General features: G+C 42.6%; 2 protein-coding genes across 7 annotated transcripts in view; one reads left to right on the top strand and one right to left on the bottom strand.

Moving 5' to 3' along the window:
• BRCA1 (BRCA1 DNA repair associated) overlaps positions 1-17114 on the bottom strand; it is a 101634-nt gene extending 84520 nt beyond the window's left edge. The window contains exons 1-6 of one of the 4 annotated variants that reach the window (XM_072111772.1): positions 16974-17114; positions 13488-13580; positions 4335-4388; positions 3410-3490; positions 3210-3298; positions 2105-2262 (exon numbers count right to left, since the gene is read on the bottom strand). In XM_072111772.1, coding sequence (XP_071967873.1) covers positions 2105-2262; positions 3210-3298; positions 3410-3490; positions 4335-4388; positions 13488-13567 — 462 coding nt within the window. In that variant the 5' untranslated portion in view covers positions 13568-13580; positions 16974-17114. Of the gene's footprint in view, positions 1-2104; positions 2263-3209; positions 3299-3409; positions 3491-4334; positions 4389-13487; positions 13581-16666; positions 16788-16814; positions 16923-16973 lie in introns of those variants that run through there. The other 3 variants (XM_072111769.1, XM_072111771.1, XM_072111770.1) reach the window with 3 other exon arrangements.
• Positions 16698-23461, top strand: part of NBR1 (NBR1 autophagy cargo receptor) — a 44926-nt gene continuing 38162 nt past the window's right edge. For 2 of the 3 annotated variants that reach the window (XM_072111775.1, XM_072111773.1), the window contains exons 1-2: positions 19245-19399; positions 21955-22066. In XM_072111775.1, the coding sequence (XP_071967876.1) occupies positions 21965-22066 (102 nt within the window). In that variant the 5' untranslated portion in view covers positions 19245-19399; positions 21955-21964. Of the gene's footprint in view, positions 16762-19244; positions 19400-21954; positions 22067-23461 lie in introns of those variants that run through there. The other variant, XM_072111774.1, reaches the window with a different exon arrangement.

Raw genomic sequence — 23461 nt, 5'->3', positions numbered from 1 at the left:
TATCCACTGGATTGAATGGAGTGGCAGGACGCATGGTTAAAGGGAACCCGTCACCACTATTTTCACAAATACAGGTAGTGGCAGGTTCCTATAGAGCTCTAGTAATCTGACACCCTGCTTTTAGCTAAAAATTGTTCCCCTCAGATCCCCAGAAAATCAGAGTTATAATCTTGCCTGGTATCTATGCAGCTTTGGAGCGAGTCCACGGGGGGGCGTGGCCTAATGTCATGTGACCAGGGTGACATCATCAAAGGTCCTTGAGCTACTTAATATGAAAACTATACCCCATGTACATATCTGACCACATAAAACCATCACAGCAGCCTCCATGTACTTCTACTCCTCTCCATGCAGGCTGCTGTGATTTCATGTGATAAAATATGCTGTGATTTCATGACATATATGCTTAGTGTACAGTTCCTAATGCTACAAAAGCTATAGGACCTGCGATGATGTCACCCTGGTCACATGACATTATAGCAGCATACAGCAATAGGGATGGAGAGAAGCTGCTGGACTCAGCCCGAGGAGGCCACACCCACCTGGACTCGTAGCCATGCTTAGTTACCAGGTAAAACTATAAAGTTGAATATATGGGAATCTCAGGGGCATAATTTTTAGCTACAAGCAGGGTGTCAGATAGTTACTAGAGCTCTATAGGAACCTGCCACTACCTGTACAGGCAGTCCCCGGGTTACATACAAGATAGGGACTGTAGGTTTGTTCTTAAGTTGAATTTGTATGTAAGTCGAAACTGTATATTTTATCATTGTAGTTCCCGACAATTTTTTTTTTTTTGCCCCAGTGACAATTGGAGTTTCAAATTTTTTTGCTGTAATAGGACCAAGAATTATCAATAAAGCTTCATTGCAGACAATTTTAAGCTGATTATTGCAATCTGGGACTATTTTAAAGCATCCAGAGAGCTTCACCAGAGGTCACAGTGGGCAGAGGGGTCCGTCTGTAACTATGGGTTGTCTGTAAGTCGGGTGTCCTTAAGTAGGGGACCGCCTGTATTTGTGAAAATAGTGGTGACGGGTTCCCTTTAACTTGCTACTCCATACAATTCGTGAGAATAGGACCACTGCTCTTGTGTTCTTGGGTGCCGGAAGTCAGAGTGCCGACAATTAGATGAGGTCCTAAAGCTGTATGCAAATGACCTGTGAAATGTCCAATGAAGCATTAGCATATTCAAGCTGTCCACTCTATTCATGAGTGGGAGGCACAGCCACACCCCCAGTGCTTGACTGACAGCCTGTATAATGGAGTGAGGTATAATGGTGTAATGTTTCCATGTGCTTCCTGGTACTGGTGGCCACACCCCCTGCAGCCTGTGTGTGTTTAGGAGAGATACAACAGCTCCAGGATGCAGCCATGTTATAGCAGAACATGTCAGATTCATGTGTAGCTGATGTCTGTGTCTCTCACCTGTATATTAGGAGGATGCAGCATGTCAGCAGATGCAGCACACACACTAGCCATGCTTTACTATACATTACACACAGACATGAGCAGGGGGAGGAGAGGGGAGGGGTAACAGGGGTGACATCACTGCCTCTGACCATGTGACCAGCCTCATTTACATGATAAAAAATAGATGATTTTACAATGATTAATGTATGAAATAACTAGATAAAGCCTGGGATGGGATCCTTGTGAGCTGCTCCAACAGGTAGTAGTGACAGGACTAGTGACACAGACCTGATGACAGGTGTCCTTTAAGCCAGGATCAAACAAGATGTACACAATGGGGTTAACCAAAGCACATTCTCAGACAACAAACCAAAGTGATTTTCATTTACAGCTTAGCGGACAAGATTAGAACTGCAGATTGTCAATTCATGCTGCAGATTTAACCTTTTAGATTTCAAAAAAACAACCCCTTTAACTACAGACTGTCTCCAAAAGACAGGCATTTTGGCAGTACAGTGTATAGGACCCTTTTAAAACTTGGTGCTGTCAAACTGGATGTATATGGACCTTATAGGTAACAAACCCCTTTTGGGGTGAGATCCCCAGCAATCCACTTTAGGTGACCTAAGAGCAGACCATCAATGAAAACCGCTTTAATGAAGGATGTGGATGGAGAATGGCGAGACGTTACCTGCATGGGCAGGAGGCTTTCACAACGCCCTCCGCTCACTATTCCTCTCTTGGTCCGGTTCCTGTATCCAGTGCTCTGCACCACATGCTGTTCATCCTTTCTGGGTGCATCTTTATGGTTCGTTGTGGCAGTGCTGGCATAATCTTGACTAGGAAAAACTGAGAAACAAATGAAGAAGACTCGTTATGTTTACAGTTTTGTATACAATTTTTAACGTTGCACCATACTACGTGAAAAGATAGGACATGGCCCATCTTTTCACGGCATACGGCGCCATACATCCCTATGAAGAGGGGCGGGGGTGAGTGGCGCTACGGTATGGCGGGCAAGGGCAGTGTGCATGTAAGCGAAGCAGAGGCTCATTCAGGCTCAGAGTGCCTGATGCTCAGAACACCAAAAATGTAAAACTGATGGCCTGTCTTAATATACTGATCCTAGAAAAACCCCTTTTAAATGGTATCTACAAGGTGTCTTTAGGATGCTAATCAATCAGCAGGTCCATATGGTTGAGTGTTTTTTTCTCTGAAATATCCAAACATTATGCATTCCCATTGACCAATTCTTTAATTTTATTCATTACAGGTAGTCCCCGGGTTACATACAAGATTGGTTCTGCAGTTTTGTTCTTAAGTTGAATTTGTATGCAAGTCGGAACTGTATATTTTATTATTGTAGCTCCAGACAAAATTTTTTTTGGCCTCTGTGACAATTGGATTTTAAAATGTTGGGTTGTCATAAGAACCAGGATTAACAATAAAGCTTCATTACAGACACAGCTGTTTATTGTAGCCTAGGGCTAAAGTACAGTAAATTACCAATATCCAGAGTTCCATTTGTAACTAGGTGTCGTCTGTAAGTCAGGTGTTCTTAAGTAGGGGACCGCCTGTATATCATTGTCACTTAAAAGGGATATTTCCATTTTTCCCATTCAAGGCTGAGGTGAGAATAGTTTGGTCTTAGCCAGCTTTTTCTGTAATTCCCATAGAGGCGAATTTGTGTCACAGAAATTGAGGAGCAAAGTAAGGAGTAAAGCTCATTGATTTACACTATCGCCCTAACTCCTCAGATGGCTTAGACGGAAATTTCCCTTTAATGTTTTACCTACATTTGTATCCGGAGTCCAGCTCAAACGCGTTTATGATTTTCAGCAGACCATCAACCAGAAGCTTGAATCTTGGACTATCCTGGAGACTTCTGCAAAAGAATATATAATATATTTATAAAAAATTCAGGAACGCACAGGCTGATATCTGGATCATTGGTGTCCAGAACTGACTGGAAATACAACCTACGGAGACAACATACCTTTTAGTCACTTCTTTCTTACACAGAGGACACTGGGCTCGACCTTTCTTCTTCTTGCTGAGAAGCTGCAGCATGCAAAACCTGGAGGCGTGAAAAACGAAAGTGATGACAAGTTACTCCAGTAAATTCCTGATTTTCTGAAATAAACCCACAATTTATAGAATAATGATCTACGGTATTCTGACGAAGTACAAGTCTGGGCACTTTGGGACTTTTTCCGCCCGTTTAGACATTCTTTTCTGCACGTAGTCGCCTGCATTACAGGGCAAAGGAAGAAGTTATTGACTGAATGTTACAGGACTGATAAATGGGTGGTCCCAGCACCTGGGAGTCCCATCTCATCAAGAACAGGGGTATGTCCTCCGTCTCAATAATCTAGTGATGAGATTAAAGGGGTTATCCGAGTTTTCAAAAAAAACTATATGTGGCCGGGAGCGGGCTGACTAAAACAATAAAGCTGTACTTACCTTCCGGTGCCCTCCCGAATCTAGCGCTGGACTCAGTTCTGGCCGGACCCGACAACCTTCCGGCCCCCATACACAATGCTGTGTATAGGGACGGATAGGCGTACCCGGCCACGGCCCGCCGGAAACTGAGTCCAGCGCTGCTCCGGCGGCCATGTTTGTTTACATGGCGCCCGGACCGGAGCGACAGCAGCGCTGGATACCGGAGGGCACCGGAGGTAAGTACATCTTTATTATTTTAGGCAGCCTGCTCCCGGCCACATATATTTTATTTTTTTTTTTTTAACTCGGACAACCCCTTTAAGATAGTGGAGTATTTGACTCAAATCATGAATTGTATGGATACTGAATTAAGTGACCGCTCACATGCACGACCAGAGGACATGGGACACCACCTACCCAGTGGACCAAGGACCCCTGAACAATCGCTATTCACTGGGTATAAAATCTATCCGTTATACCTGCAAAATATATGATCACATCTGGTGGCTACTGGCTCCTTCATTAGGTCCAAGCTGCAAAAATATATAAAAGGCACAAACATTAGTCTTCTCTTGATTAAAAAGACTCTGAGCACAAAGGAATGAGACAAAAATAATGTGTAAATACAGTGTAATTACAGTGATGGACAGGCCCTTGAAATGTACTCTATCAGAGCAAATCAGAGAAACCTTCGAGCAAAAGCCAGAGAGTATATGAGCAGACGTGTTCTAGTTGTTCATGGTAACCAATCAGAGCTCAGCTTTCATTTTCCCACTGCTGTTAATAAAATGAAAGCTGAGCTATGATTAGTTGCCATGGGGAACTAGAACAGTTCTGCTCTCAGAAACCTCTGATAAATCTTAGATATATATATATGACTATTTTCTAGTACACAGCTAAATGGAGACCACTCAAGGTCTAGACAAAGTTCCCCCCACACCAGTAGTATTAGTCGTCCTAGTGACCTCTCTGCCTACTGTGACCTCTAGTGAAGCTCTCTGGATGCTGGTAGTAAGCTGTACTTTAGTCTCAGGCTGCAATGATCTGTAGGCCTGAAGCAACATCACCTCTGGGACATCAGTCTTTCCCTATATTGACATCCCACCAGGGATTTATACTTACAAAATATTCTTGTTCCGACTTACCCAACTTAAGAACAAGCATACAGAGCCCATCTTGTTCCTAGTCACAGGTTTACCTGTACTCGCTACAAAGTCATTTTATTATCTCCGTAATTACGCATTACTGATTTATATGTCATGGCATCATTTTGGAGGTATGAAGAGGGCTCATGTGCAAAGCCCTCTACATACAAAATGTGCTTGCTGCAGCAAGGACTGTGAAAAAAATGCATTTACATTCCAGGATTGTGGCTGGATTTGGGGCAGTCTCCTCACACTGCTGTGTTCTTTGATCTCTGCATTAATGCTGCTCCTCAGCTCCTCCCCTATGATCTAATGTCTAAGCAGAAGACATCTACTGCTCTTACTTAGAGAAGAAGGGATAATTTGTGCTGTGCACATCAGTGCATCAAGTGCAGCTACAATGCTGGAATGGAAATGCATTTTTCACCATCCTGCTGCTAATAACACCACAATTAAAATGTTTCACTAGGGCCAATTTCAACACAGAATTCTATACCATTAAAAACAAAATTGAACGAATCATTTTTAGAAACCTCCCCACGTCAGTCCGGCCACAAATAACTTTCAAGCATTAAAGGCCCAATAGCCAATGTATAAAATCTATTGCAGTGAATTACAGAAAGCCCTACTTCTGATATGTGCAGCTGACGAGCCCATTTTAGGTTCCCAAACTGAAGTCAATGAGGCCTGTAATGTCCATTGAACCATTCAGCTCAAATTTAATTAAATTTCAGGTGAATAAAATGCGAGTTAGAATATTCCACTGACATGTTACACAGCAGCACCCGGCTTCCACACAGCGTGGATATTAGCGGTCTCCTCTCAAGCAATATGAAGGAAACAACTCTATCTAACTTCCAGAAATCAATCTCGCCTCAGAAACCTTTCTTTACATGGCCACCTTTGATAACATCTGAGAAATAGGAACACAAAATAATCTCTTGCCGGCTTTCTGACAAAATGTTGGCTCCGGGAAACATCTCATAAGTAAATGCCATTTCATCAATATACGTTCCGGGGAGATTGTACTGGAACGCTATTTGTCTTGTACACAAGCTCCACTGGCCGGGTTTGCTGCATCGAGGACAGAGTCTGAATATCAAAAAGATGGGACCACCAGGAGGAGTGGTGAAGAAGTGATGACTGGGGGGCCACAATAATGACCATTATAATGTACAAGAAAATACAGGAAGAAAGGATGAAAATGGAGGCTGGAGATGAAAGATGAACGCAACCAAGTGACCAACATTTAGCTACTAAACAGCTTTAAGAAAAATCTTATTTCAGTTTCAATAAAGGATGGAAAGATGTTGATGTAAAAGATACAGAAGAAAATAAAATGTGTTAAAGAGACCCATGGAAGACCCATGCTCAGATGACCCAATTTGGACATCACAGTTCTGTGATGTTACATCTCAATGAAGACGTAACATCAACAGCACACACTTTTTTTTTCTTTTTTTTTAACCTTTACTTTCCAACAGCCTACACTTTAGTGTTTCGCCACAAGCAAAATTCTAAAAATGTCCAATACTATCTTAGAGAAAATATTTCTACCCAAAAAGACTCGAATTCACACAAAATTTTTTCCTGGTAAAAAAAAACTCCTCCGTGCATTTTTGAGAAATATTTTTTGCCAAGTGGTGTAATAAAAACTAATACTTAGGCTACATTCACACGAACATATGCACATACGTCCGCCGCGATGGAGAGGAGGTGGGGTGACCCCTCCCCTCTCCATAGAGATACACAGCACACGGTGCCGTAACACAGGGAAAGATAGGACATGTCCTTTATTTTCCCCGTGTACGGAGCGATACGTGCAGCAACGCACCGTTCCCTGCGGCCATTGCAGTCTATGGGGGGCCGTATGTACGGTCGCAAGCTTGCGGCCATACATACATCCCACTGTCAGTCGTGTGAATACAGCCTTTGGCTACATTCACATAAACACACACAGTGTGCCTGCCATGCCGTAGCACATGTCAGCGCAGAGGAGAGGATGAGGGGGTGAGCGCTGCTCGCCCCTCTCCACTGAGACACATGGCGCACAGTGCCGTAATACGGGGAAAAACAGGACATGTCCCATCTTTTACCCAGGTACAGAGCGGTATAGTGCTGCACCATACTGCTCCGTACTATTCCGTGCGCCCATTGCCAGCCTATGGGGGACATGTGAATACAGCCTTACTGTGGACACAGCCTTGTTGCGCATGGGGGAGTATGAAGAGGACTCACGGGCTGATCCCTCTTCATACTCACCGGGCGTTTGCTTCATAATGAAGCAAACGGCCGTCGCTAACATCTGCTAGCACCGATTGCAGGTGTTAACTCTCTGATCGCCACCGGCAAAGCTGCCATCTTGGCTCCGATCATCGCTCCCCGTGACGTCATCGGGGAGCGTCGATCTGTTGTCATGACAGCCTTGGGTCACACAAAGATCCGAGGCTATCATGTTTTAGGCTACCTATTACAATGTGCGATTTGCACATTGTAATAGATGGTGTGCAGAATCCCCACATACGGTATATGGTACGGTATATGGTAGGATCAATCAGACAACCTAGGGTTAAAGTACCCTAGGGAGTCTGAAAAATAGTAGAAAAAAAAAAAAATTATATTAAAAAAAAAAACATAAAAATTTAAATCAAGCCCCTTTCCCTAGAACTGATATAAATAAACAGTAAAAATCATAAACACATTAGGTAACACCGCGTCCGAAAATGCCCGATCAAAATATAATAACGGTTTTTCACTGCGTTTAACCTCGTAACGGAAAATAGCACCCAAAGTCGCAAATGGCATTTTTTTTACCATTTTGAAAAATAGAAAAAATTCTATAAAAAGTGATCAAAAGGTCGCACAGTCCTAAAAATAGAAGCATTGAAAATGTCATCCATAGTCACCACCCTCCGTACACTAAAGTATGAAAAAGTTATTAGCACAAGAAGATGGCAAAATTAAGAATTTTTAATTTTTAAATTAAGAGGTTTTAATTTTTGTATGAAAACATTATAAAACCTATATAAATTTGGTATCCCCGTGATCGTATATAGACCCAACGAATGAAGTAGACTTGTCATTTGGGGTGCACAGTGAACGCTGTAAAAACTAAGCCCACAAGAAATGGCGCAAATGTGTTTTTTCATCATTTTCACAGTATTTAGAATTTTTTTTCCAGGTTCCCAGTACACGGCATGGAATATTGAATACTGCCACTACGAAGTGCAATTTGTTACGAGCCCATACACAGCTCTTTACATGGAAAAATAAAAAGTTATAGATTTTTGAAGGTGGGAAGTGAAATATAAAAACGCAAAAACAAAAAAGGACCTGGTCCTTAAGGGGTTAATATCAATTCTTTGTTATCCTGGTGCTAGAATTAGCTGATTGTAGGGGTCCTTAATTTCAAATCACCACGAATATAAATTTGATGAACCATCCAATGGATAGGCTGTCAATATCCTGAGTTTGGAACAAACCTTTACTTCTTTAAGAACATGATTGACAGTGTATCAAAGGATGACCCATCCCCATCTTTCTGAATATGTACAGCTAAGAAACATTTGCTGCACCGTGTACTTGTAACCCGCGGACACGATTAGTCAGGATTCATAAACAACAACTTGTAATCAAAGTCATAAATTCCAGGAGAGGGCTGATAGCAGACAAGTATATATTACGTGCCCCGTCCCATCCCACGGCGCTCAGATTAATAAAGAGAAACTTGTTTGTGCCAGTCAGGCTGGAAGTAGAGCCGGGAAACCAACGTCTCGGGGATATGCAAGTCCAGACAACTAAAAAAATGAAAAATGATTGAGGCCAAGAATTATACATGACACAGAAAGGCTAAAAGAAACAACCATGTAGTTTTGCTTTCACTCTAACAAAATGATTTCTTCATATGCTCACAAATAAATACATTTTTTCAGCCACAAAATCCTTGTGGAAAATGGGAAATATAACTTTTGCTTTGCATGGCTTTTAAAATGTAAAATGAGGCTTATTGCACACAAACAAGCTTATTCGCTGACGTTAACTTCCACTTTAATGGTCGATTTGCCTTTGTTTTTTGCGGATACTCTACACTCCATAACAAACGAGTGATCCATGACAAACGGTTCCAATTAGGACCTGGTCTATCTCTAAACAGACTAAGTCGCACAATAAAGTAACAGCCGTGGACACTGATCCAACATAACTTATAGCATTAAGTACAAAACGAACAGCGCACAGATTTTTAACTCTAATGGATGAGTCACATGACCTGACCATAAGTTGCCACAAATAAATCGGCATCAAGACATAGAGCCACATTTAATAAAGTATTGGCGCCAGTTTTCTGTCTGACTTTGCACTGAAAAGAATGCGCAAATGTCTTGCACATGTATTTGTCAAGTGTCTGCGCCAGTTTTGTGTCGTGGCTGCACTGTGCCACAAAATTCTGCACATAAAGTTCAGTTCCGGTGCAGAGTTGGACCGTGCACTACATTTATTACTTCGACTTGACGGAATTGTGTTGCACTCTCTAAAGGTGCACCAAATAAAAAGTTAATATTAGTATTATATTGATGAAGACTTTCCACCACTTTTGATGAATCTGGCGCAATCTGCACACTACACATAGCACAGACTGCACTAGTTTTGATAAATGTGTTGTGTTCCATCTATTTTCCCCTTGCTTCTGCAGCACCACTGTTACTGCTCCCACCGCTCCCTCCAGTGCAACAAACAAGGCACTAAACACAGCAGTAATAAGAGTGGGAAGGTGGAGAGTCTAAGGGTGAAGACACAGGTGGCGTTTGTAGGCCGTTTTTTTTAGGATTTTCAATGTGTTTTTCACACACATGCAATGCGTGTGAAAAAGACTCAGGACTGAGGTCTATCTTTTCTATGGCAAGTGCAATGCAATGCAAAGTGCAATGCGTTTTCGATGTGCCTCCATAGACTTGTATGGTGCATTTTTCACATGCGTGACTTGCAAAAGTAGAGCATGCTGAGATTTTAACGTGTGATATATATAAAAAAAAAACGTGCGTGTGTGTTTAAAAAAAAAAAAAAATGCCAGTCTGAAAAAAAACATTGAATACAATGGGTCAGAGTGCATAGCAAGTTGTACACGTCATATACACACACAAAACACGTGCGTGAAACAAGTGTGAAAGGAACCTAAAGGCCTAGGGCCAAACTTGCTGATCAGTGGAGGTCTCAGTGATGAGACCACCGCAGATCATGAAAACGAGTGGTCCGATGGGGTCCTTCGTACCTCTGTCGGACCCCTTGTCACTCCATCAGACTTATGGAGCAGACGCCGCGCATGACCGTTAATCTCTATGTAACTGCTGGAAATTACTGAGCGCCGCGCTCTGCGATCTCCCTAAGCTCCATAGAGATTAATGTAGCAGAACGGTCATGCGCGGCATCTGCTCCATTAGTCTGACAGAGCGACAAGGGGTCCAATTGATCCCTCTTTTTTGTGATCTGTGGGGACTCAGCACTGAGACCCCCACTGATCAGCAAATTAGGCCCTATCCAGTGGATAGGGCCTAACTTACGTTCATGGGAAAACCCCTTTAAGCCGTACAGCCACGGGCGGTCTTTAAAAAACTTGAACATTCGTTGGCTGGATTTACCCAATTTAGCGTGTTGCAAAGGACAGGACTTATGATATATGATACAAGGAGTCCCTGCTTCACGGCAGATGTGATCATGAATTTGCCAATTGATGTGCAGCAGGTAAGGAGGGACTCCTTGTATGATATATCACTATAGTCCCATCATCTGCATTGTGGTTGGTCCATGGTGTACCCAGTCCATGTTTCATCTACCAACCAGAGTTGTGTGTTTTTAGCCTAAGGGTGAAGACACGTGGCGTTTTTAGGTCGTTTTTAGTTAGTGCGTTTTCAGATCGTTAAAAAGCATGTGTTTTTTGAAAACGCATGCGCTTTTGACGATCTGAAAACTAAAAACAGCCTAAAAACGCCACTTGTGTCTTCACCCTTAGACTTATGGTAAACTTAATCTACCAAAGTAACTGGAATAGTAACAGGTGTATACTTCTAATCCATAACTGTGACTTACTGACTAAATACTGTATGTAGTATGCAGACAACACAGCTCCATCTGCTGTACTTATTTACTTTATTTATATGACATTTAAAAAATGAAAATTTTCCTTCATACAATCTTTATAATTGTTTCACTTAAAGGAGCTTGCAATAGGATTGATCATTATTAGTTTATTGGGTTCCATGCACCATGGACAAAGCTATCTGCATCTGGCTCAGTTTTTACAGGCGGTCCCCTACTTAAGGACAGCGGACTTACAGACGACCCCTCGTTAAAGACGGACTCTCTGCCCTTTGTGACCTCTGGTGAAGTCTCCGGATGTTACTATAGTCCTAGGCTGCAAAGATCAGCTGTAAGGTGTCTGTAATGCAGCTTTATTGATAATCCTTGGTCCAATAAGAGCAAAAAATTTGAACTCTGATTGTCACTGGAGCAAAAAAATAATTTTTGTCTGGATCTACAATGATAAAACATACAGTTTTGACTTGCATACAAATTCAACTTAAGAACAAACCTATGGACCCCATCTTGTAAGTAACGTGGGGACTGCCTGTAATATGTGCGCAATATTGGGCTGCAAATAACAGGCCTTGGTCCACTTTTTGTGGCCAATGTGTCATGCGGACCTCAAATACTGATGACAATAGTGTTTGTCCATCAGAGCCGTGTGTATGAGCCCAAAAAAATACAGAGACGTGCTAGCACACATCCACAAACATCATTCATGTGCATGAGGCCTAACAGCTATAAGAGCCTAATAATTATTTGGAAAAAAAACCTTTAATGCATAAATTCATTTACTTCTCTTACTGATGACTGAAATGTTAAAAGGTCAAATCTAGAAAGTGACATATTCTCCGTCTCGCACATATCTAGAGCAGAATACTTTCCACAGACATGGACAATGGAGCCTGACAAGATCGAGACAGGCACAACCCAAATCAATGACACAAGACACGGCGGATCCATCCCTGATAGTATCATCAGTCTCGTAATTGTCAGCCGTAAAAGGCCAAATCTTTCTGCAATCAAAATGAGATTACTAGGGCCGAGCGTCAGGACAGACACATAAAGGGAATTCATTAAAAAAATAATCAATTAAAAATGGGCAAAGGGTCATGACAGGGGCCGCATCACTCACATATATACAGAGATTTCTTACAATTAGCCGCCGGGGAGGAACGCGGCACCCTGGAGGATTTGCAGGGAGTAGAGCAAATGCTAATAAGTGTTAATTAGGAAATAAACAATAGGTCACATGAGGTTTCACTACCAAGAGGCTGCAGTCTACCAGACACATCAGGGATTAAGATTAATATTCATTACTAAAAGGCTGACAAACAACTTTCTATTACAATGGAAGGTCAAAGAGTAAACTTTCAACCAACTCTATAGAAATCACTAGTTTAGTATGTAATGGCCAAAGACCTAGCTGCTGTGACTCCTCTGCATAGACCTTCTATGTGATCTTCTGTTTGTCTTACTAGCAATAAGGAACTTGCTGAGATTTCAGAAAGAAAGTCAAATTTATCGGAAAGGGAGAAAACATAAAAGCAAGATAAGTGAAGAAAAGACAATTTAAGAACAAAGGATTCTTTCCCATCACTGAGTTATATGGAACCTGTCAGCAGAAATTGAGCTAATAAATAATTACCAGTATGCTGTCATGCGGATTAACACTTTACTACTCAATTTGTATTTTAACCTGTGGCAATACTCCCATATGTCCATTGCCAACATACAACACGGATTCCAACATATAGATTTATTTTAAAGAATTTTACCATTAAAATGATAAACCAGTTACTCATAGATCCAGGCACCGTGACTGTGGTAATGTTCTTATATTTGTTATCCGTGGCCTCCTTCCTTCTAAAATTAACTTTTAATATTCTGCTGAGGAGCCAGATGGGCTCCACAGCCCCCCATGCTGCAGCTTCACAGACTGTTACACTGTATCAACTCCCATGCTCCCTCAGCACTTCCCCCTCCCTCCTTGATGCTCCCTCTAAACTCACTGCAACAGAGGAAGTTTCTGCACACAGTGGGAGGGGGAAGTGCTCCTGCACAATGGAACAGCAATGGAAGGGCTCTGGTAACGCCTCCCTTTGCATTCAGGGCAATTTTAAATTTTAGGTTTTGTTTTTTTTTTTCTATGCCTCTTTTTATTTTATTTTTAGGCCCCTTCTCCTGTGAAAGCTCTGCATTCAGCCCTAACACCACTGCATTATAGTGCTTAACACTAAAGGGCTTAAAGTGCCTTTATAGAGCAGCATATTTTGTCTGGCTTACTTTAATGTATATTTGTTTTCCACCTACCATTAACTTTTTTTTAATGGAAAGTGTCTAAAACTCAAGTGTATGCAATAAATTTTTTTTTTTTTTCAAAATTTTCTTCTTCAGCGAGTTCCTACATACCATATGGGGCACTCTAGGTTCTTCTGCATGACAGACAGCACATTGTGGACATCTTCAACATCCATGGTGGCACAAGTCATTTTCTATTGTGGTCTGAAATAAAAGGATTATTAATAGGTCAAAAACCAGGTACTGAAAAAGATTAAAAGTGGGAACAAAGAAAAACAATAAAAAAAAAATTAAAAAACTGGAGATTGCAAGAACGAGGGGTCCAACCGACCCCTCACCGGTCCTCAGAATAATGGAGCAGACGTCCGCGCATGACCGTTCTGCTCCATTAATCTCTATGGAACTGACCAAGGGCCGCGCTTAACGATCTCCGTCAGCTCCATAGAGATTAATGGAGCAGAACGGTCATGCGAGGCCGTCTGAGGAGCGGCGAGAGGTCCGATGGAGGGCCCCCACTGATCAGCAAGTTAGAGATAGGGCCTAACTTTGCTTTGTGGGAAAACCCCTTTAATAGCGTGAGAAAATATGGCGAAGGTCATGTGATGCAGCCGGCCACATCCAATTAGCCTGTTTTGCCAATAATTCATAAAACAGTCAATAATAATTTTGAAATGAATTTTTGGTAAAACACGTTAACCGGATGAAGTCATCCGCATCATCACTGCATGTCAGCAGATGCAGCACAGACACTAGCAATGCTTTACTATACATTACACACAGACATAAGCAGGGGGAGGAGAGGGGAGGGGTAACAGGGGTGACATCACTGCCTTCTGACCATGTGACCAGCCTCATCTACATAATAAAGAATAGATGATATTACAATGAATAATGTATGAAGTGACTAGATAAAGGCTGGGATGGATCCTTGTGAGCTGCTCCAACAGGTTGAGGTGACAGATATGGTGACAGAGACCTGATGACAGGTGTCCTTTAAGGGCTTTTTCACATTGGTGTTGGTGCTCAGCTTCAGTTGAGCATCCATTCCATTTTGTTTCCGTCCTAAAATGTACTCATTCACAAAAGAGAAAGAAAAACCCATCTTAAAATTTGTTATGCAATTTCTCCCAAATATGGAGAGACCCCACATGTGGATGTTACTTGTATGGGCGCCCAGCGAGGTGCAGAAGTGATGGAGGGTCATGCAGCAGACAGTTTTGCCCTGCAGAATTTTGTGGTTTTTAATTCGTTCAAGGGTGCGTTCTTGCGAGCTATAAAATATTAGTTTTTCCATTAATGTCGCCGTGTGGGAGGTTATTTTTTGTGGGATTAGGTGCGTTTCCAGTGATACTACTTTGTGGGGCTATGCCCTACTGATGAAAATGTATTAATTATTTTGTGGGGATTGTAGAAAAAAAAAATCAATTCTGTAATTAATTTAGATTTTTGCTTTTTTTTTTTTGGTGTTCACCATATTGTAATATTTGTTCTATGGAACAGTAGATACCAAATTTCTAGAATTTTGCTTACATTTTACAAATTTTGTAAAATATAACCTAATGTGCGAAAAAAAAAACTATAATCTTTGCCTTGCCATTTTCCAAGCGACAAGACACTTAATTTTCGGTCGATAAAGCTAGTTGAGAGCTTGTTTTTGTGTACCATTGCGGGTTAGATATGTATTATGATATTTTTTAATTTTTATTGCATTTTATGTGGGACAAGAAAAGTAAAAATCATAATTTTTTTCTAACGCTGTTCATTATGTGGGTTGAATAATTATTTTGTTTTATTGCACAAGTCATTGTACAGTTTTTGTTTTTTAACATCAGATCCTAGGGTTGCTATAACAATGATCAACAGGAAATCTCCCTGCAGGCATTTAGAGGGATTGTACCGTATTTTTCGGACTATAAGGCGCACCATCAATACATGCCTGCTAAAATGTCTAGGTTCATATATAAGGCGCACTGGACTATAAGGTGCACCTGATTATAAGTATGAATGACCAGCAGGTGGTAGACCTGTGCACAGTACAAGGCAGCTGTTGTCTGTAAGTAAGGTTCATATATAAGGCGCCCTGGACTATAAGGCGCACCTTTGATTTCTGAGAAAATCAAAGGATTTTTTGTGCGACTTATAGTACGAAAAATACGGTACTATCAGATTTACTGACGGTAGATGTCCCAAACTCACTTGCTTGTTGTTACTCACTTTCTCCGTCTGTCAGGGACAGCCAAAAAAAAAAAAAAAGACTTTATAAAAATATTCAAACGAGCCGGCTGTCTAGATATCAACCAAGCGCCTCTTGGGTCCACCGTCTGCTAATATATATGCCGCCTCCTCTGTGTTCATGGCGGCCTGGTCCCACTGCCGATCTGCTGACGTCACATCAGGAGTGGGACCAGGCTATCGGGAGAGGGACTCTCGCACTCGCAGCTTGCTCCATCCCCGAGCGTTAGACAAGGATGTCAGCTGTAAATTACGGCCAACATCCCATGTTTCCCGATACCAGCATTGAGCCCATCATATACTATTAGGGCATGGAGCGCGATTTGTCAATCGAGATGCTCTAATAGTGCGTCACAGAGCACCAACTAGTACAGGACCATGGCGAAACAGATAGAATTTAAATGAGTTGGCCAGATATTGCAAACGAAATTTATTGTTTGTGTAAATTAATAATTTTCCAATATACTTTCTGTTTCTATTCCTCTGAGTTTTGTATATCTCTGCTTGCTGTCATTCTATAGGAAGCTTCATTGTTTACTTCCTAAACCAGTCCCAGGTAATGTGATGTCACACAGGCGCACTGCTCCTTGTAACCAGACCCCTGCTCCATGGACAGGTTTCTATCAGCTTAAAGTAAACAATTACGTTTCTTATAGAATCACAGCAAGCAGAGATCTAGAAAACGGGAATCTGTAACAGATTTTACTGGCAGCCTCTACTTTATCATTATAGAAAATCTATTTCCGCCATGTTGACGTGGCTTTTACGGACTTATTAGGCCGGTATTTTATTTGGTGGGGACCTTCTCTATGAGTTGTATTGTTTCCTTAAAAATATCTGCTTTTAGATTTTCTGTTACGCAGCCCTTGATTTTATAAAAAGAAGAAAAATAGATATCATGCAGTCTGTACCCAGTTCATCATTAAATCAAAAACACAGGGAAGTCTGGAGCATTTGCTTACAAAAACCAATCAGGTTCCAGCTTTCAAGCCTGAAAGCTTTGATTAGATAATAGCTGCACCCCGATTGGCTGCCGTGTACAATGACTCTATATTTACCAGAAACGTCCATCTCTGGAAAGATTGCGGGTGTCTGTCAGTCTCCTGTCAGACAGATCACAGCCCAACACAACTTCAATGACACAGGATCGCAGGTGAGATCATTGTGGCTGCTGTGAAACTACAACTCCCAGCATGCCTCACTCACAGCTTTCTAATCTTATAACAGGTAGAGAGCCGCGGATCGTAAAGCAATCCTGTTGTGATCGACAGGTCCCTGTACATTCCATACTACAGAGGGAAGATCTGGCGCCCTTATAGCCGTCTCTGCGGCGCGGCCCCGTACATGAACCCTGAGCCCCGGTACCTGCTGCAGATCCCGCTCGTTCAACACTCCCGCGCTGCTTCCACTATCCACGCCTCCACACCATAAGCTCCTCCCCGGGGCTATCGATTACCTAGCAACAAGCAACTTTCCCTCTAAAGTTCTAACCAATAGCACAGATGCGGAAGACGCTGATGGGCGTGGTTACGAAGCCCCACCCATATCCGCCTCCAATTCCTAGTCTTCTCGATTACTTGCTAGAACTATCTGTAAAGTTAAACCACGCCCCCAGCATTTGTAAACAGTAGGAGGAGGAGCTGATGTTATCTACCTGTCCGCGCTGCAGGAGACATTTTGTTGTAGCCCCATACTCCTCAATGATGGGAATGGTAAATGAAAGGGAGATACCGACTGCAGAGCGGTATTAAGGCAGGCGGGGCCCCTGGGCGCAAAATATGGTGAGGGCCCCGTTGAATGTAGTCCAGACAGGGAACAGCAATCATTATATGCAGCCCCCCCAGCAATAACTATATACAGCGTAGACACCAATAACTATATACCGCACCCCCCAGCAATAACTATATACAGCCCCCACAGCAATACATATATAAAGCTCCCCCAGTAATCACTATATACAGCTCCCCCAGCAATTATTATATACAGAACCCACAGGAATAAATATATACAGCCCCTGCCTTAATAACTATATACAGCCCCCACAGCAATACATATATACAGCTCCCCCAGTAATCACTATATACAGCTTCCCCAGCAAGTATTGTATACAGCACCCACAGGAATAAATATATACAGCCCCCGCCTTAATAACTATATGCAGCCCCCCAGCATTAACTATATACAGCGCCCCCAGCATTAACTATATACAGTGCCTACAGGAATAAATATATACAGCCCCCACAGCAATACATATATACAGCTCTCCCAGTAATCACTATATACAGCTCCCTCAGCAATTATTATATACAGCACCCGCCTTAATAACTATATCCAGCCCCCCAGCATTAACTATATACAGCGCCCCTAGCATTAACTATATACAGCCCCCCCCAGCAATACATTTATACAGAGCCCCCCCCCCAGAATTAACTATATACAGTACCCCCAGGAATAAATATATACAGCCCCCGCCTTAATAACTATATACAGCTTCCTCAGCATTAACTATAAGCCCCCCCAGCATTAACTATATACTGCGCTCCCACCAATACATTTATACAGCCCCCCCCCAGCATTAACTATATACAGCGACCACAGCAATAACTATATACAGCCCCCCCAGAAAGGAATTCTACCATCTCAGATCTACCTATTAAGGTAGATCTGGTGGCAGGTTCCTCTAATAAATGCAATTGGGGCCCTTTTTAGGGCTAAGTTTCTGCCCGATAAGTTTGTAAATCTTTTATTGCCCTAATATGCAAATTTGTGGAAGAGGCTACTGGGGCGTGGAAGAGGCTACTGGGGCGTGGAGTAGCCGGAGCTGAAGCTACACAGCATGGTTACTACACGCCCCAGTAGCCCCTTTCGATCCTCTAACCCTGATATCCTCAGCGCGCAGCTCATGGTAGCTACTAACACTCGTCAGCGCTTGAGCTGGCGGCTGCGCATGCTGGGTTGTTCTGAAGACGGAGCTACTGCGCATGCAGAATTGAGACTGCGACTTTTCGAGACTTTTTGTGACTTTTTTTTTAAAAAGTCACAAATTCACTATAGACCAAATGCCTCGTATATACATAAGGAAAACCCGGTAAGAAACAACTATCCAACAGAAAAGCCACAAAAAGTCTCAAAAAACAGACAGATAAAGCCGACGCTGACTGCAAAAAAACGCATGACTCCTCATTCATTTCATGTGACTGCTGCGTTGTAGTCGTGATCCCGTTCAGGTGACACGTAACTGCATTTAGTCTCAATTAGTCTGTGGGGATTTTGGTGATATTTTTCGTGACAGGAGAGTGAGTTGTCTTCTACTAGTATACAATTTTGCATGTCTTAAAATGCATGACCACATTGTCACAATGGAGCTTGGTTCTCATGATAGGAAGATGTAAAGTGTCTGCCAATCACCTATGGCCAGTTTCAAATGAAAATGAATGAATCTAGTGCCCGCATCGAGCATAGTAACATGACACAGGCAGGGGGGCGCTGCACACCAGTGACCCCGCTGAGCACACATACACTGCGTGTTACGTCATCCACCACAAGCCCCGCCTCCATGTTTACAGGAAGAAATATGCTGCTCACTCCATTGTACGCCTAGCCCCGCCTCCCATCCTATCAGCGTCCACGGCTGTCTGAGTGACAACGGCGCCGGCCAATCGCCGCCTTGCTCGACTGTCCTGTACATGACTGTGAGCTCGCCATGTTGTGGGGTAACAGTCAGAGCTGAAGGAGCAGGCCAGGGATCCGCAGAGAGGAGTCTGTAGGAGGAGGAGGAGGGGATATCTCAGGTATGAAGTCATGTAAATGTATGATGTGTGTAGTAGTCATGTATGATACAGTTATGTACGTATAGCATACATGGCATTCCTCTCTTAAAGTGACAGCGCTATATATTCTCTATTATGTCAGATCAATCTACTTTGTAGCTACCGTGATACTCACCGCCACCATGACGCCCTCTAACGCCTTTGTCGTAGGAGACAGTAATTATTGCGCACGTTTAGTCGCGATTAGTCGCTTCATATTACCTGTCCCATTCTAGTGGGGCGCAAGTTTCCACAAAATAACGTAAAAATGTCTCATCTAGTGACCTCAGTAATGAGTAAAGTCATGTAAAAGTTGCAGGATGACGTCTGTAAAGTCACATGAGAAAGAAGATGAATTTACGGATGTCCCATAAATCGCATACAGATAAAAGTTATGCAATAATTACAAGGGAACACGGACGGTTGACATTTGTGTGCTCCCAGCATAAAGGGGTCGCATAGTTTATGTTAAAGTTGCAAGGTGACGTCTGTAACAGCTATAAACTCTATATAATGTCACAAGAGAAAGAAGGCGGGCTTATGACTAGCCCAAAAATTTCATACGTATAACATTTTGCAATAGTTACAAGGTTGCACTCCTACTTGACATCCATGTGCCCCCAGCTTAAAGGGGCACCCCAGTTTATGTAAAAGTTGCCGGGGGACGGTAAGAACGAAGACAGGTTAACGACTATTCCAGGAATCCTATATGGTTACAAGGTTGCACCCCTGGTTGACAGCCTATAGACAGAAAAAAGCCATGTAAACATGTTATTGCGGTTCAAACTCCCTGTTCAAGGCTGAGCGCACACTGGATGGGTCTACGGCTGATGTTCTGCCATAGGAAATGCTTCAAATTATTGTCTCCCAGAAGAAAGGATTGTAAGGAAAAAATCCATAAGTTTTTTCTCTGCATTTTACATCCAGAACCTAATTTGTTAGACCAAAAAAAGAGGCCAAAAGAGTATTAGCCCTTCAGTATAAGGCCGGCGGTACATGTACAGATTTCACGGAGCGACCCCAGCGCAGATACCGGACCCTGTGTATATTTACTACAAGGAGTCCCTGCTTCCCTGGCGTAATCATGTTCTTGTTTGGAGAAGTAGGAGCTCCTTGTATACCGCTATGATGCCCAGAGTCCTGTCCCTGCATTGTGCAGTGAAATCCTGCCAGCACGCAGTTTTCGATTGACGGATTGACCACTTCATTAATCTTTTTTCCCTGTTATAGACCATTACAATATTCCATACAAAAAAGTTTACAGTGAAGGGACCTGAGACTGTATTAGTGTGGTACCCCCAGAAGTCAGGAGAAGGGGTGGGGCCTGCAGGGGGCTGGATCTATGGCCACCAGTCTATTCACTTCCAGGAGGGCAGCATTCCCATAGAAATAGAGTTGTGCCCGTGCATGCACGTCACCGAATTCCTTGTTTAGAATATCTTTTTCCTATTGATGTGTTTACATTGGTAAAACCCCTGCATATAATGTACAGTATATACCAGTGATGGCAAACCTTTTAGAGGCCGAGTGCCCAAACTACAACAAAGACCCGCTTATTTATCGCAAAGTGCCAACACAGAAATGTAATTTGTGATTTATACTCCCTTCTGTCACAGTTTTCATTGATACCAGCACCTGAGGACAACAATAAAGCAGAAAATAGTCCCAGGTACAGCTGTCACTTTAAAATAGCTCTGTGCACAACAAGTCCTGGGCTGTCTGAGACTGCAGGAAGATACCTGGAGTCATCTCTGGTGATGGCCTGAGTGCCCACAGAAAGGGCTCTGAGTGCCACCTCTGGCACCAGTGCCATAGGTTCGCCATCACTGGTATATACCATATACATAATGTACAGCATGTCATATATGTAACGTTTAGTACCATATACTTAATGTTCCAAATAGTTTGTCATATACATAACGTACAGTATAATATATCAAATACATAAGGTAACGCATAGTTTGTCAAATACATAATGTACCGCATAGTATGTCATATATATAATATACAGTTTAGTGCCATAAACATAATGTACAGTATGGTATGTCAAATACATAATGTACCGCATAGTATGTCATATATATAATATACAGTTTAGTATCATATACATAATGTACCGCATAGTATGTCATATAATATACAGTTTAGTACCATATACATAACGTACAGTGTATGTCAAATACATAACGTAACACATAGTATGTCATATATATAATGTACAGTATGGTTTGTCAAATACATAATGTGCGGAGTAACAATGTACAGCATAATAAATACATATAACATACAGCAGGGTAGGCCATATACATAACGTTCAGCAAAGCCTCATAGAGCTTCCTATGAGAATAATAAGGGAGAACGGGGCTATGGGAGCCTGGAAATAGTTCCAGGGTCCTTTTTATCTCGCTTTTGGGAGAAAAATTGGGATAACGTGCATGTCTCCTATATGAATGACACACTATGTGACTGGGTGATAACACTCCTGTGGTAGGAATGGACATTTGTGTGTTGATGTTATATTGTGTTATTTCTTGCAGAATATAAACCATGGAGCCTCAGGTGAACCTGTGTGTGTCCTGTAGAGGAGAGGCGCAGAGCTTCCTGGTGTCCGATTCTGAGAAGACCACCTGGGCTGATGTAGAGGCCATGGTAAGACTTCACTAAATCACAGTGCTTGGCATGGAGAAACAAAATCTTCAAACTATTTTATGCCGTGATTTCCCTAAAGGGAACCATGTTGGTTGCTGCACGCATATAAGACGCACTGTAGGAGGCGCTATAGTTGTACAACCAGAAACTGAAGGCTGCGAGAGAAAGTCATGGGGCGTCCTCTGCTGGGGGTTTTACAGACAATATTTTGTGCTATCTGAACACACCCCAAGGCCGCATTTACACGACCAAGCGACAGAACATATGTCCCCCATAGACAGCAATGGCCGCACGGAGCGATGCGGTGCCACACACGTGCATCACCATACCGCTCCGTACAAGGGGAAAATATAGGACATGTCCCCGTGTGCACAGCCCGCATTCGGGGAACGTATGCCCACTTGGCCGTAGCCATGTAGGCATGCGTTCATCTAAATGCAGCCTTAGGTGGTGTTCACACCCAGTGTTTGTGTTGTGTTTTGAAACGCAACACGAAGGCTACGAGGGAGGGGCTTGGTGGTCACAGATACGTTTCTACTGAATCTCTTGCAATTGGGAACAAGCTCCTCATGTTTTGCATTGTTTTCTATTGTTTGTTTGCTGTGTATCTAATCTAGACTTGCCATAACAATATACTTTGGATACGCTGGAGACTATTTATCACGCCTGTGTTATCATGATCTTGTGATGCATCTGAGAAGAATGTAGACTCGTGATATTTCCTTACTGACCCGGTGTTGTACTCGCTTGACAAGTTATGGTCTCTATGTTGGTAGATGGGGAGCGGCTCATATCTGAACCATGTAGATCCTATTGGTGCTCTGTTACTTTCAGAGTACAAAGCAGCACGGTGGCTTAGTGGTTAGCATTACAGCCTTGCAGCGCTGGGGGCCGGGGTTCAAGTCCCAGGGTCAATATCTACAAAGAGTTTGTATGTTCTCTCCATGTTTTCGTGGTTTTCCTCTGGGTCCTCCGGTTTCCTCCCACACTCCAAAACATACTGGTAGGTTGATTAGATTGTGAGCCCCATTGGGGCAGGGACTGATTTGGCAAACTCTGTGTAGTGCTCTGTAATCTGTGTGCGCTATATAAATAAAGGAATTATTATTATACCGATAAGGGATTATCCATGATATTCACCATCGCCCCAGCCTTTCTCGCCCCCAGTCAGATTTTCCCTATTGCACTAAGTTGTGACTCTGCAGATGACTTTACTTCTCAGGATCTGACTCTGCGCGTGACTCAGGCCTCTCCTATTACAAAGCAAATTTATCTATTTGTGACATAGAAACAGGAACAGTGAGTCATCCAGGGATTGTTATTGTACAGAACCATAAAGTGCAGGTACAAGGTGAATCATGAAGTCAGGTGACAATGTTCAGAGCAGGAGACCCG

This window comes from Engystomops pustulosus, chromosome 6 (assembly GCF_040894005.1).
Source record: "Engystomops pustulosus chromosome 6, aEngPut4.maternal, whole genome shotgun sequence".
NCBI lineage: Eukaryota > Metazoa > Chordata > Amphibia > Anura > Leptodactylidae > Engystomops > Engystomops pustulosus.
Note: the sequence above shows the minus strand (reverse complement) of the source record. Positions and strands in the feature narration are given on the sequence as shown.